The sequence below is a fragment of the Muscardinus avellanarius genome (genome assembly GCF_963383645.1).
Source record: "Muscardinus avellanarius genome assembly, chromosome: 19".
Classification (NCBI taxonomy): Eukaryota; Metazoa; Chordata; class Mammalia; order Rodentia; family Gliridae; genus Muscardinus; species Muscardinus avellanarius.
The window spans coordinates 5,233,056-5,249,466 of NC_137805.1; the positions used below are offsets into that span (position 1 = coordinate 5,233,056).

The following is a 16,411-nucleotide window of genomic DNA, read 5'->3' on the forward strand; positions in this document are numbered from 1 at the left end:
AATACATGGGATTGCATGAAACTGAAGAGCTTCTGTTCAGCAAAAGAAACTATCAAGAATCTCAATCGAGAGCCAACAGAATGGGAGAAGATTTTTGCCACCTACAACAATGATAGAGGACTAATATCTAGAATATACAGAGAACTCAAGAAACTCAACACTAAGAAAACAAAGCATCCAATAACAAAATGGGCAAATGAACTAAATAGACACTTCACAAAAGAAGAAATTCAAATGGCCAATAAATGCATGAAAAAATGCTCAACATCACTGGCAATCAGAGAGATGCAAATCAAAACTACCCTGAGATTTCACCTAACTCCAACAAAAATGGCCATCATTCAAAACACAAACAACAGATGCTGGCGAGGATGTGGAGAAGTGGGAACTCTAAGACATTGTTGGTGGGATTGCAAATTAGTGCAACCACTTTGGAAAACAGTATGGAGAATCCTCAGAAGAATGGGAACAAATCTACCATTTGATCCAGCAATACCACTGTTGGGTATCTACCCAAAAGAAAAGAAACCAAACTACCAAACTAATGCATGTGTATCTATGTTCATAGCCGCACAATTCACCATAGCCAAACTATGGAACCAGCCAAGATGTCCATCAACAGATGAATGGATTACAAAACTGTGGGATATGTACACAATGGAATTTTACTCAGCCATCAAAAAAAACTCAATTACATCATTTTCAGGGAAATGGATGGAACTGGAGGACATTATGCTAAGTGAGATCAGTCAGGCACAAAAAATAAGAAATCAGATGCTTTCCCTAATATGTGAGAGTTAGGGAGAAAAGAGGAGCAAACAAGTCAACCTAAAGGAGGAGAAATGAGGGGGGAAGAGGAAAATCTCTAAAGCTCACAATGTACTTAAACATATTGAAGTCAATCACTAAGCCAAGCAAGGGAGGGAGGGACGGGGAGGGAATGGGGTGGGATTTGGGTAGGGGTTAAATCAGCGATGAGTACATGTTTGTACACACAAGTTTTTTACCCCAATAAGTTGTATGAATATAATGTACCAATTAAAAAAAAAAAGATGGGGGGACCGAAAAAGAAATGGAAATGCCATGTGGAAAGTTAAGATTCAATCTACTCTTTTCAACTTCAGAAATGTACTCACCTGGACAGAGGATTATCTGGTGCTCAGGCCCTATTCCCTGCTGATTGCTATGTACACAAAGTCAAATTTACTTCTGATCTTAAGAAGGTGTCTTTATAGGAAAACTGCTTGGATAACTAAACAAAATCCCCCATTTTGTTTCTGCATTTGGGTATCATTGGCTTGAATTATCCAGTTCACTCATCTCGCTTCTATGTCTGGGTGTAAATCCATGCTATACACAGTATAAAACAATTCATTTGTCAAAAGAATAGAAAAGTGAATCTATATTGCTGGGCATCGTGGCGCACTCTTGTAATCCTCGCGCTTGGGAGGCGGAGACAGGAGGATCACACAGTTTCGAGGCCAGCCGCGCTGGCTTAAGAGACCCTGTTTCTGAAAATAAAATAGGTCTGGGAGTGTAGGGCTTCCAGAAACCCCAGTACCACCAAAAAAAAAAAAAAAAAAAAAAAGAAAAGAAAAGAAAAGTGAATCTATATTTTGGACCATGCATCAACCCACTCATCAAGTGATTATAACTTCAATATTTGAACCAAAATAATTTCGTAGGCAGCATCCTAAGAAACAGTGTTGCAAATGTTAATAAATAGTGTTTAGATTTCAAAGTTTTTCCAGAAAATTTGCTTAGTCCCAAATCTAGTATTCATGACCCATTCGTTCATATATTTGATGTGGAGGGCACAATTTAATAACAAGTCACTACCCATTTGGAAGGTTGGGTTAGGGGTGTGTGAGAGAGTAACAGGAGCGAAAAGCTGCAGGAAACTGGAGGAAGGCAGAGTTATTTTCTGAATGTTGCTATCAAGATGGGGCTTAGAAGGATGTTCAGGAGTTATAAAATGTGTGTAATGCGCGTAGTCACCGTGGGGATAGCTGAGAGCCTTCCAGATAGAGGGCTGCAGATAGAGCAAACCTCGGTGCAAATACTCAGGGTGAGATGTGGCCAAAGCTTATCGAATAAGGTTGTTCATTTAGCCATCATGACTAAGATAATTCAACTAGCCAGTTTGGTGTGCATGCATGCCACTATCATTCTGAACTGCTTTATGATGTGAGACTATTATTAAGCGCAGATAAAAGCATATTAAAAAAGGAAAAGAATTCTATTTTTCTTCAATTTGTCATTTAATCATTGGAGGTTTTTATTAGCCATGATGGCAGGGGCAGTCTACTGAAAAAAGATATTATACAGTACGAATTAGAATTTTGTATTTTTAGTAAGTAGATTTCTTTACTTTTTTTTTTTACACAGACATTGCTGGCTGCTCAACTATAAACAAACTGAGTACTTCCCTGCATGTGATAATAAAGAATAATTTTGTGATTCAGTAAGTTGGCAATTATCCCACCAGTCTAGCAAAGAAGTAACAGTTGGGAGAGCACGAATTAAATCATAGACATTACAGATTATGTTTTTTTTTTCTGTAGTCATTTTTGTGAAATGAAGAATGAGCCAGTCGATGGAGGAATCTATGTTTGAGCACTGCCCTGTTAATTATAGCTAGAGTCATTCCAATTATTCCTGATTCAGGTTAACTTTTTTTTTTTTTTTTTTTTGGTGGTACTGGGGTTCCTGGAAGCCCTTCTACCTCCGGGCTTCGCTCCCAGACCTATTTTTGCATTTTTATTTGGAAACAGGGTCTCCTAAGCCAGCGTGTGCACGCGGCTGGCTTCAAACCTGCGCGATCCTCCTGTCTCTGCCTCCCAAGCGCGGGGGTTACAAGCGTGTGCCACCACGCCCAGCTCAGGTTAACTTTTATATTTAAAAAGACCAATGTTACACAAAACTCTAAGATATCCAAAGATCTAGATCTCCAGATAAATAGGTCTATAGATTTAAAAACTGCACATTAGCAAGGAAGCTAAATGTTCGATAAGATATATAGTTGACATTTCATTCTAATGTGACATTAGAAGTACAATAAGAACCATAGTATCTTACATTCAATAATAGGTGCGTTCGGTCGAGCTGATCATCTTTTCCTAAAATAGTGCCCAAATCATGTCAACACCATATCATCAAAACTGTAACCATAATGGCAGGGTGATGAGTAGCCAAAAAGGAGGGTGATAATTATAGTGCAAAACCAAGCAGATCCCACATAATTATAGAAAAAGCCATTCTTTCCAAGTTATGGATATGAAATATTTGGCATAGGTTACTCCCATAAAAATGGAACACAGCATTGTTGCCACTGGAGAATCTACTTTTTCACCAATTGTTTAGCACCTACCGAAGAGACGCTGAAGAGAGAGGAAAGTTAACTGATTATTGTGGATGCCGTCCTCTTTATCCTGAGGAACAGAGAGAAATGGCAGGATCTCTGTCAGATGCTCAATATCAAATTGAACAGCACAGTCAAGGTTGACACCAGGAACTCTTAGGAATTTACTGCAGAAAGTTATTTGAAAGCACAGCCATACATATACAGGCTGGCTGTCCTGAGGGGCATGCACTTTATACACTTTGCCCGTTTTATGTGGGCAAAAGCTCTGCCTTTCCTGATGCCCGGTTGGTGGCAGGGATGGGAGCACAGATGATATGCTTGTCACAACTGAATGAGCAGGATCAACATTTCAATTCAAATAGAAGTTGGAAGAAATGGATAAAAACATGTTTCATGCTTTCTTTTTCTGGTTTCCTCTCTTTTCCCATTTATCTTTTCCTCCCTTTCTTTTATGTCCTCTACCTCTGCATCTGCTCAAATTCCATCCTCAGCTCTCTTTGTTTCTCTCCACACACATACCCTCAATTATTTCTTTTCTGTATTTGGAAGCATGGTTCTCAAACTTGAGCCTGCATCAGAATTCCCTGGAGAGATGGCTTGACAGTTTGCTGTCCTCACCCCTAGAGCCTCTGGTTCAGAAATATCTGCTGCAGGTCTAACAAGACCCAGGTGATGCTACTGCCACTGTCGCTGCTCCCAGAACCCACTTGAAGAACCACTGCTTTTTTTTTTTTGTCATACTGGGGTTCCTGGAAGCCTTTTTACCTCTGGGCTACACTCCCAGACGTATTTTATATTTCTATTTGGAAACAGGGTCTCCTAAGCCAGCATAGCTGGCTTCGAACCTGCACGATCCTCCTGTCTCCGTCTCCCAAGCGCGGGGATTACAAGCGTGCGCCACCACGCCCAGGAGAACCACTCTTTATAGTGACCAGCCACCTCTCCCTCCCAGCAGGCACTCCCATTCTCATGAAACATGAAGTGATGATCAGAGACACGTGAGCTTGATTTTCGTACATCAGTGGCATTATAATAAGCACATAAATGTAATGATTAAAACTAGTCATGGCACAGGCAAGAATAACACGACAAAGATTATCTCAATTTTTACAACTCTGGGCTTAATCCCTTCCCTTTCCACCATTAAAGACATTGGCCTCTGTCAACAACCATGCACGTGTTGCTTCCTCTCATACTAAAAAGCCTTCCATTACCCTTGTTTCCTCTCTGAACAGCCACCATCTTATCCCTTCCATTGCAGTGTATCTCAAAAGAGCGACCTGTCCTGTCTGCCCATTTCTGAATTCTCAACTCTCTCAGTCTGCCCTCTGACGCCTCAAAGGTCTCTCCTCTAAAGCTAGTCTCGCTCCTTTTGCTGGATTGGTTTTGATCTCTCTGTATCATCCTGTCTTTGAAAATGGCCTTTCTGTGATTGTGGAAATGCTCTTATCCTCAGGTTCTTATTTTTAATTCATTCTCCCTTCTCTTTGCGGCAGGGCCTCCTGCTTATTGTCTGTTTTCTCTTACTACCAGTGCAAATTCCAGGAGAAGAAGCATTTTCTTTATTTTGTTCATTATATCAATAACAGTACCTGACAAGCATGGACTCTTAACAAATATTTATTGAAAGATAGCATTCTTAGCCAGGTGTGGTGGCACACGCTTGTAATCCCAGCATTTGGGAGAACAGCCTAAGCTACTTAGCGAGGCCCTTTGCAACTCAGTGAGACCCTATTTCAAAAATAAAAAGACTAAAAAATAGGGCTGAGGGTGTAGCTCAGAGGTACAATGCCCTTGGGTTCCATCCCCAGTACTTCGAAGAAGAAGGCGAAGAAGGAGGAGGAGGAGGAGGAGGAGGAGGAAGAGGAGGAGGAAGAGGAGGAGGAGAAAGATAGCATTCTTATCTCTTTCCCTCTTATCTCAGAAAATAAACAGAGTGTGGCTGGAGGAGGTAGGTCACTGAGGATGTGAAGATGTGGCTTTGGAGACTATATTCCTTGTCTCTTCTCTTTGTTCTCTTTGCTTCCTGTCCTGAGCTCTGAAGGTGATCTGGCCTAACAATGGACTGAAAACTCTGAAACTTCAGAACTGTGAGCCCTCAAATAAACCTTCCTTCCTCTAATTTGTGGTCACTAGGTTTTGGGTCACAGCAGTGAGAATGAAACAGTATGCAAAGGCTATTGGAAAATTTGGACAAGAATATAGAAGAAAGAAGACTTATTTATTTTTTATTTATTTATTTTTGTGGGTTTTTGGGATGGAACCTAGGAGCATTTGACCTCCGAGCTACACCCCTTGCCCTATCTTTTATTCTTTTTAATTTGAAACAGGATCTCACTAAGTTGTGGAGGGCCTCACTAAGTAGCTAAGGCTGCCCACAGACCGTGATCCTCCAGTCTCAGCCTCCCGAATGCTGGGATTCCAAGTGTGCGCCATCACACCCGGCAAGAAGACATTTAAAAAATAATAGTAACTCAGGTGTTTCCTGTGTATCGAACATTATGCGATGTTCACTAGATCATGTCATTTGATTCCCTGACAGCTTCAACTTGCAGTGGAAGAAATAAAGCTAAGAAAAGGCAAGCAGCTTGCTGTCATGAACAAGTGGGCCAATCATTGGGTCCCATATGGTCCAGCTGCAGAGCATACCCCTTAAGCATCCACACAATTCAACCTCTTATTTTCTCTAAGAAGTGAAAAGTTATCCACAGTTGGAGAAGAGGGTAGAGTAAAAGGGTCAAGATTGGGAGTTAAACAAGAATGTTGACGAATTAAAAATGTGCATCAAAGATTGAAGATAACTGTTGACAGTGCTTCCTTTAGGGGTGTATTTGGTGTGGTTTATGGCTCTACCTTCTGTGGTTGCTCACACTATGTCTGGATGAAGAAATGGCTGAGCTGCAATCTTTTGGACCTCTCCAAAAGGAACCTCATTCACCGAGTGGTTCTGTCAGCTGCCACAAATGGTGTGGAACTGATTCCCAGCTCCTGGTCCTGTGAGATAAACATCCCACAATCTTATTTTGCATAAATGCTGATCTGAAATCGAGCAGGCTGGCAAGATGGAAATTGAGTCAGGCCATATTTATTAAGCTGAGCACTGAGTTTGACACTCAGAGGAACACCAAATTAATTCAAGACACATTTCTTGCCCTTCAGGGGCTTACGGCATTGGTTTGGCTGAGGGACCACCCAACATCCATTAGGATGGAGAAATCAAATCTGCACTCTGGGCTCGTGGCACTGCACAGTGACAGGCCAGGAGATTAAACGGGCCTTGGTGCATATGGAATGCACACCCGGCCTGCAGCCCCTCTGCTGTGTGCGGCAGCCTGGCTGCAGAGAGAAGGTGGCTGTTTGTGCATAGACAGTGTCATTTCACCGGGACTGCTATTTCATCTTTGAACCTTGGCATCAAAGGAACACTGACCTTATTCCTGTAGCCTGCCTTGCTTTGAAGTGTATAGCTTTGCATTGCAGATTAAAGTGAAGACATTGATCAAGGAACAGATCTGGCCAAGCGCTCCCCAAAGTCGACCCGAAACAAAGCCTTGAAAGGCTCCAATCACAGTTGCCGCGGAGTGGGCTGAAGATGAAGGCTCAGCGCCAGGCTCCTCTGTCTCAGATCCTGTAAGGCGGCTCTAGCATGACACAGTGCATCCCTTTGAGAGCTGGCAACATTACCCTGAATGTCAGTCTGTCTCCGTAGAAAGGGGCAAACGAATGCAGTGCTCCCAACCTGTCCTGCTCATTTAATTTAAGGCAGGCATTGTTGTGAAGGAGGCCAGTGTGATCACTCACTGTGTACCTTTGAATTCTTCAAAAGATGCGCTGGACACAGCCACCTGAGACTTGGCTGATGATTCTGTCCATTTGCTCTTTTTACTACTTTCCTTTGTTTTTGTCTTTGAAAGGAAACGGTCCTATCTCTCTTCCTAGTTCTTCTATCTTGGCCCCAAGAAAATGGAATGTACGCACAGCATTGTTGTTTTTTAAATTTTTGTCCTCTTAAGATGGCAAGAAGAGCCAAGTGAAAACACTTTATGAGGTTAAAAATAAGAACCAAATAACTCCCTAATTATAAAGTTAAAGAGATACAAGAGAAAATTTCCCACTTCGGGAGAAGAAAAAGTTGACAATGGATGACTAAATTACAGGACAAATGATCGTATTTTTAAATAAAATCTTTCTGCAGATCTTCAACTCGGATCAGATAAACAGAATGAGTTCTGTCTGTGGTGAAACAGTACACCAATACCAAGGAGGGAAGGAAATGATTGTAAAGTTGTGTACATATAAATCAACTCATTCTGAGAACATAGTGCTAAATAGCCAAAGAAATTAGTGAATGTTCCTTTTGGAGACATAGCCTAGTTTTCACAAATACTTTTCTCTTAGTTAATTATTTTTAAAATAACACCAAAGGATAGTTTTCATCATTATAAGAAGATTCACTTACATTGTGCCTTAAATCTCAAACAACTGTCTTTCCATTAAGAAGTTCTTTGAGTCAAGAAAATAATCTAGCTTTCTGAAAGCCAGTGGTTTCAGACCAGTTTTTAAAGTATATTATTATTAAGTAACCTATTTTTGTAGTACTTGGGATTGAACCCAGGGCATGTTAGCTAAGTGTCTTACCACTGAGCTACACTCCTATTCCCTAACCATTTTTTAAATACAACTTGACAGCCATGTAGAAAGAGTATAGCTGTACATAGATCCAGTTTTAAAAGGTTGAAAAATACTTGCTTATCTAATCTCCGTAATTCCTTAATTCGTAATACCCTCCACTTTGGGGGCATGCCTAGGTGACTAGTTTTGATCAGTGAACTGTAAGCAAGGTGCTAAGTGTCACTTCAGTGCTGACCTCCAGTTTTTCCTTAACTTGGTGACCATGAAGACCATGAGTTGAGATGAACAAACCTTTAGATAGAATAGTTTGAGTCACTATCATCATGAACAGAACCTCTGCAGAGAGCCAGCTGATTTTATTAGCCCTGATACCATCAAGACATTTTGTTTTGTTCAGCTACTGAGAGGTTCAGGGTTTCTTTGTTATGTTACCTAGCTTATCCTGCTAATTCAGGGTCTGGGGGAACATCTAGTTCTACTTGCTTTCTGTCATAAGAATCTTTCTTACAGCATCCCTGAGAAGTACACAAATATTTCTCGAACACCTCAGGAAGAAGAGCAAATAGCAACAGCAAGCAATCATATACTATTCATAACAGTACACATAACTGTTTCCAGATACATGTTTAGGAATTTTACATGCATTGACTTACTTACATCTCATAAAACCTTCACACATAAATACCATTTGCCTCCTTTTACTGGAGAAACTACAGCACATAGAAGTGAAGTAACTTGTTCAGGACTGAACAGGTAAGTCACTTGCCAAAGACCACCAGATGGTAAGTAGCAGTCCAGATGTCAAAGCCAGGCAGCTACCTTTAATCTGTTTCCTCGTGACTGCCTAGACTAGATACAGAGTCATAAGCTGGACATGGTGGCACACGCTTGCAGTCCTAGTACTTGGGAAGCTGAGACAGGAGGATTACAGGTTCACAGCCAGCCTAAGCTACTTAGGGCGGGCTTCTGCACCTTAGGGAGACCATATTCCAAAATAAAGAATAAAAAATGGGACTGGAACAGAACACCCTTGGGTTCAATCCCTAGATCTTAAAAAAAAAAGAAAATTTATGCTATCATACAGCTTAACAGGCAATCCTAGAAAAGGCCTTAGGAACCAACCACCACCGCATTTAATATGGTGTAAAATAAATCATCCTATGGGCCATTTTTCTGACTTAGTACAAAAATAGTTTCACTTTGTGGCGTTCAAATATGTATTCCAGGAGCACTAGGGCGCAGTAGAAGGGCCTCAGAGGTTATTGATTATGGAGATAAATGGAAATATTGCTTTAACCAGAGCAGTCTTGCTCTTACTGCTTTATGTAAGGAAGATACAGGTGGTCCCAAATACAAATGTTTGGGACCAGAAATGCTTTAGATTTTAGGCTTCTTAGATTTTATGTTAGAATATTTGCTTATATATAATGAAATAACTTGTGTTTGGTGTCCAATTCTAAACACAAAATCCATTTATGCTTCATATATAACTCATACACCTAGCCTCCAGGTGATTTTATAGAATATTTTTAGAACACCTAGCCTGCAGGTGATTTTACAGAATATTTTTAGAGCACGTCTTATAACTTGCAGCCAAGTGTAGAATTTTCCCCTGTGGCATCATGTTAGCGCTCAAAAAGTTTCAGATGTGGGATCATTTCAGAGCTCAGATTTTCAGATTAGGGTATGTTTCTGGTCAAACACACATGTACCTAAGTATTCTGCTGCTTTAATAATACCGAGAAATGATGGATAGCCCCAAATATCTATTGAAATAGGGTTGGAGAGTCTCACTAAACAACACAGGGCTTTCTACCAGCTTGGAGGGAAGGGACCCCAGAACTCAAGGCCCAGCGACTGGTTCTGGAGTCACCATAATTTGTTCTTTCCTTGAATGTACTCACTGCTTGTATTCATCACTGATTCCCCACTGGAATGTGGCGTAAGGCAGAAGCTATGTAAACTAGATCTGAAAGACAGGAGGCTCCCAAGGGGTGTTGCTGAAACAATTCTTTGTAAAGATTTAAGTTCATCTGAGTGAACAAAGAAGCACGTTTTAGCTGAGGTGACCCAATGTCAAGGCAACGACTGGAAAGTTATTGTGTATGTGATTCCCCAGATATCCTCCGATGGCCCCTGGTGGCTTTCCCTGCCCAATGTCTGGCTGTAAAAAATATAAACAAGTTAAAACACTGAATATTAAGTTGAGGAGATTGGTCTCAGGAAAACATAAGAGACAGCCCCATGCACATACAGACACACCACCCCCCAAAAACAGACACTTTATTTCATTTTAACATAATTCACCATACAAAATTATCCAAATATTCTATCTAGTCATATTAAGGGAAAAGTTAGAGTTTTTTCCTTTAACAAAGGATGTGTGTGTGTGTGTGTGTGTGTGTGTGTGTGTGTGTGTGTGTTTGATAGAAGATGTTTATCACCTGGCTTGATTTACAAATTTGGCTTCCTAAGACAAAAGTATATAGTTGAGAAGGGGGAAATTGATAGAGGTCTGGGAGAGGAGTTGGTGGGAACTTGCTTTCTGCAGACTGTCTTACCTTGTGTGGTCCCATCCAGTCCCATGACCAATTTCACAGATCTGATGAGTTGCTCGGCTATTGGGGGGCTCATGGATGTAGCATAAACAGCACTGTGTGAGTGAACCCGTAAATAATCCACAAGTTCCTTAAATAAAGGAGAAGACCCAGAAAGAAGACAGATAAATCTCAGTGTTGGTGAGACTCATATCTAGCACCATTCCTATTAATTGCAACAAAAGACATTTGATTCTCGCAGCTCAAAAGATGAAAGTGACCCAACTTTCAATGGGCATCGCTGACTGCTTATTTTTTTCTCTCCCCATTTTCTTAGTCTCTCCCTCAAAAACCTAGAAACTTTACAAAAGGGGCAGGGGTGCTGCAAGTTTGGAGCTGAAATCTCTAAGTTAATCCAACTTTACAGGCCCTTCCAGCAAGAAGGAGATGAATCTGGGCTGGCCACATCACTTGCTCTGAGCAGTAGAATGTAGCAAGTGACGGTGTGCTAGTTCTGAGCCTATGCCTACTTCTGTCCCCTCAGAACCTTCTTCAGTTTTCTCTCTAGTGAGCCTGAACTAGCCTGCTGGAGGAGGAGAGCCATAAGAAGAGAAGAATGTCATCATGGCTGAGGCTACCCCAGGCCAACCAGTGATCAGCTGACCCAGCAACTGACTGTCATACATGAACAAGTCCAAATGAGACAAAAAAAAATCCAAACCAACCAACCCACCAACCCACCAACCAACCAACCAACCAACCAACCAACCAACTACTGGGCTGAGCCCAGCACACACTGTTGATGTGCAGAACTGAGTTAAATAGAATGGGTATTTTAGTCAATAAATTTGGGGATGGTTTGTTACATGACAAAAGCCAATGATAAAATATGTTTGGAAAACAGCAAAGGACAGGTTGAGTAGGGACTGGTGGGAAATTAAACCAGAGAATAGATTAGAACCAGAGAAACTATGGTTGTGCCTGCGGCAACAGAGAACTAGTGGGATTTCTCTGTACCATTCTTTGGAGTCACGATCCACTGCAGAATGATAATCATCTTCGGTGGTAGAAACAATTTTTAACTTACACGCCTGATTCCCGAGGCCAAACATAAAGTCCCAGGTAAGTTTGCGGAGAGCTCTAAAAAGTTCCAATAACCTCATGCCACTGCATATGCTCAGTCCTGCTCTGGTTCATGACCTGGGCCTCTCAGGTTGTCTTGCATAAAAACCAAGGAGTTAATGGGAATTCTGTGCATTAGTAGTAAGATCTTTAAAGGACAAGTCACGTTAATTTTAGGGTGGGGTAACATCACAGCTTCAAGTCCCACTTAAGTGTTTCTTCTGAAGAGGACTGGAGAGAGCTCTTGGGAACTGAGATCATTTGGTTTCTGGTAGCACCATACCCTCCTAACCCTCCTTCACTGGTCACATCTTCCCACCTCTGAGCTGGGGACTGTGCCCTGCCCCTCACTTTTCCATCTCTCTTGGGGTATGCATGGGCGTGGTTGTTCACAAGCATTTTAAACATTCAAAGTTCATCATCCTCAGTAATGTGGGTGGTCTGCCCCACAGGTGGTGGGTGAAGGTTAAATCAATAGTGGGATGACTGCCTGGCTCTGGCTCAGAGGGAGGGAACCGGGCTCCCCTGTGCTTACCAACTCTTTCGATGTGTCTTTCATTCCAGATCCCCTCTCCCACTCTTCCCTCTCCTCTGACTTCCTTTCACATCTCCTGCACTTAGTTTATTCCTTTCACTTGTTTCTTCCTGACTTTCTTCTTGACCCATTCCTCTCTCTCTCCTTTTTATTTCATTTCAAATTCTCCATTTAAATCTTGTTCTTCCTCTTTCAGTATCTCTCTTCTTCTCTTCTTCCTCCACTTCCTCCCTCCACATTTCTCTCTGTCCTCCCTCCTTCCCTCTTTCCTTCCATCAAGTCTATACAAAAGCTTACTCTAGTCAATGGTGTGTGTGTGTGTGTGTGTGTGTGTGTGTGTGTGTGTGATGATTTGTTGTGGGGGGGGGGCTCCAAGATGGGAGAGTAAGAAGTATAAAAGTCTTTTCTATCAAATAGCCTGGTCTGGTGGCAGCCATTTTAGCTTACAAAAATTTTGGTTTTCTGGAATTTTAAGTTGTGTTTCTTTGTCATTGCAAAAATCAAAACTCCCGCTTGTGTTTAAACTCGCAGCCTTGTGAACCCAAATTCTCACTAATGAGGGTGGGGCAGGGCTGGCCCAGGGATAGAACCTGTTGTGCTTGTTCACCAGGCTTTTTTTGATGGCACATCTCTTTTGCAAAAAGTAAAAATTTGCCTTGCTGAGCGACTACTGAGTGCTTGTTTCTGTCACAGAACAAAAAGAGGTCTTGAGGCTGGCTGCTCCTTCGTATGCATGATCTGTATATAAAATTAACTTGATGCCTTTTTTTCCCCCCTTGGTGAACACATAGATATACAGTTGGGAGAAATTTCTCCTTTCTTGAGCACTAGTAGATGATGGTAGACTTCTGCATCAGTCCTGTAACCTCTAGAAATTTGCTCTGGAGGGTCTGGGCTCCTCCAACAGGGCAGACCTTTGCTGGTTGGCTGAGCCACACTGCCCTTCGCAGCTTGGTGTTCAGTGCACCCAGTAGGCACCCGCGATGACTTCTTTTCCCTGTTGAGAGCAAGTATATCCCTGCAGGGTACAGGGGAGCCATGTAGGAAGGAATAAGCGGCCATGGGTACTGGATGTTGGAGTCTCACAGGACCCACATCAAGGAAGAGGTGTTTCAAGGTGAACATCTCCTGGGGAGTGTCAAGGAAAGCCTGCATGTTTTTCTGGGTGCCCTTCCTCCATCCCCTATTGGGCTCTTTGAGCCATGAATCAAAAGTTGCCTTTGGTCTTTTGTGAGGCTGGTCTGGGTTGTGTCTTGCTTCAGGGTGGTTTAAAGGTATCCTCAGAATGGGGTTCCAGGATCATTTGTAAGTTCAAAATCTTGATTATTTTCTTTACCCATAGGCCTGGAGTTCAAGGACAGGGGTGGGTTTTTGAAGGAAATCAGATAGGAGGCTCATACAATAAACATCTCAGTGCTCATTTCATGACTTCTATTTACTTCAAGGGCTGTTAAAGACAGCCTGGGCCGGGAAAACCAGGGCAGAGCTGACTTCTGAGAGGGCCTGTCTTCGCCTGGCACTCAGGCTCTTGGAGCTAGTGATTACCCCAAACTCCGTTGCTCAGTCCCACTCCCCTTCTCCAGAATTCCAGCCCTGCAGCCTACAGTAGTGAAGGCACTGTCACTTCACTCATTTGCAAGTCCCTGGTCAGTATGGAGGCTGTGGAGGCTGTGGGAGTGCGGGTGGGCAGAAAGTCTCAGGTCTGTGCCTGCGGCAGCTCCCCAGCAACTGGACAAATAACAATGAAAAACCATGGAAAAAAAAAAGAGCTGGCCATGGTGGCACATACTTGTAATTCCAGTACTTGGAAGGCAGAGAGACAGAAAGATCACAGGTTCAAGGCCAGCCTCAGCAACTTACTGAGGCCTGCAGCAACTTAGTGAGACTTTGTTTCAAAATTAAAAAAAAAAAAAATAAAATAAGGTTAAGAGTGTAGCTCAGAGGTAGAATACATCTGGGTTCAGTTCCCAGTACCGATATATATATAAATAAATAAACTGATACTGTCTATAATTTTAAGTGAACATAACTTTTAAATGTAAAGGCATGGAGGAGCAAATACATAAGTCACACGACTTCATGGGCTCATTAGACTGGAAGGAAACTAATTTATCCTGGTATGTCCCAGTCTCACCAAATCTGGTTTAGATAAGTGCGCCTCTGCCTTAATTTGAAATCATCAAAGAATGATACATGCATGTGGTTTCCTAAGTGCCCTCCTATCTCCTGCTCTTAAGCCCCCTCAAAGTCTTGAAAACTGCCTTACGTGTTCTAGATATTGAATAGTGTTGTTTGGGGACAGAGAACCCCAGTACAGGCTAATGAGCGACTGCCCAATGTGCTAAGTCCTGCTGCCATCTGGTGATGATTTTAGAGACTGCACTGCAGCATCCAGTGCGGGGAGAAAAGAGGGGTTGGGGAAAAATAGAGGAGCGGATGGTGCACCCCTGCTGGATCCAGATATGCACAGAATGAAAAATGCAAAGGGCAAGGAAATGAACAAATGAAAGAATTTTTATGCCTCCTGATAAAGTAAATAAAAATAATTTCCATCATTGCTCATTATCTACACCAATGCATAGGAGTTACGTAGACAAGAGTGTCTCCATTTTAATAATATTCCAGCCGAGCCCAAGATGGAGATTCTGAGGGATCATAATGAGCTGGTCCTTACTGCAGCCAGTCAACAGGCCTTTGTTTAAAGTGGGAACCAAATAAAGACACTCTAAGGAGAAAAACATGCTATCTACCAAATCTGACATCAACACTTCCAAGATCGGCCTGCTTCGGGTTCAGGAAACAAGGGTTACATTGGGTTAAATTTATTGTAGCTAACAACGGCTGCTAAAGTAATCACAAACTCGCAACCTCACAAAGCAGTGTAACCCGGACAAAGAAGCTCCTAAAATTCAGCCCTTCCGATCACACTGCTGCCATAGGGAGGGAATATTTAACCTCTCCATCAGATTTAGCTGCAGTTTGCAGGATCCTGGGCATTCCCTATCTTTTTAGCATTACCCAGCTAAATCCCACAGGCCGGTAGAGGGAGGATGAAAAACAATGCTTTGAGCTTGGAAGAAAGCAAAGCGTGGGAAGGAAGAGTACAAACCACTGAAAACTCTGAGCATTTTAAGCACCTGCACATCTCCTAGCAGGGCCAGTGGCCAAAATAAAACATTTTTGTTGAGTGTGTGCGTGGTTCTGGGGATGAGAACAGGAGCATTTTACCTCCAAGCTACATCACCAGCCCTATTTTATTTTTGGAAAACAGGGTCTCACTAAGTTGCTGAGGCTGGTCTTGAACCTGTGACCTTCCTGTCTTAGCCTCCCAAATACTGGGATTCCAGGTATGTAGCACTACGCCCAGCTGAAATCGGTTGTGGTACATCACAAGATTTCAATTGCAGGGCTGTTTTCTTCTGCTCCCCGATTTATCTGACTGGTTTGCTAGCAGACCAGGTTTTTGCTCCACTGCTCATGGTGGGAAGAGAATTGGGAGGTTTAGGTGAGTTACAAATCCCACTGGCATGCACTGGTTTGGAAGCTGCTGTACCAGGCTAGGTGAAACCATCACCTCTGTTGCACAGCCTCTTTGGGAAAGGTGTAGCCTGCACGAGTGAGGGTGGAGACTTGTATAAGTGGCATGCAGGTAAAGGGGTGAACAGTTGGCCTCCTCTCCTTCAACCTAAGTTTGCATGCTTGGTTTTCTTTTTCTTGTTCACTTCTCTGTTCTTTAAAAATTGCTTTCCAGTATTTATTTGCTTTATATTCACAAACCCCTTGGTGATTTGGGCACTAAAACAACGGGGTTGGTAATCACTCAAACCCCTAATCTCACCAGATCAGATTTGTTAGAGGAATACAAGATTTGACCTATGGCTTATTGTGGAAAAGAATCCTTCTGCAGAGAAAACATTCTAAAAGTTTATTTCTCAATCTGCCAGTCTTTGGGCTAAAACTCAAAACCCATGGGCCAGCTGCCATAATATGTGACCTCTTCCAACTCTTGCTATTACTTGCTTTATTTTTCAGACCACAAAAAATTACTTGTAGTTATCACAACATCCCTTATTATTTCTGCATTTTGGAGTATATTGTTTTCTCTTTGTAAAGTACAACCTTCCATTATTTATAAGACTCTCATTTTATTAGCATCCTACTTATTATCCTGCGAGTTAGCCTTCTTTTAAATTTTTTTTTTTTTTTTGGCGGTACTGGGGA

At 42.1% G+C, this 16,411-nt stretch overlaps 1 protein-coding gene across 1 annotated transcript in view; it reads right to left on the bottom strand.

Moving 5' to 3' along the window:
- Positions 1–16,411, bottom strand: part of SPTLC3 (serine palmitoyltransferase long chain base subunit 3) — a gene marked incomplete at both ends in the record, with an annotated part of 150,548 nt that overhangs the window by 25,308 nt on the left and 108,829 nt on the right. The window contains one exon of the mRNA XM_080716163.1: positions 10,558–10,684. Within this exon, the coding sequence (XP_080572289.1) occupies positions 10,558–10,684 (127 nt within the window). The remainder of the gene's footprint in view (positions 1–10,557; positions 10,685–16,411) is intronic.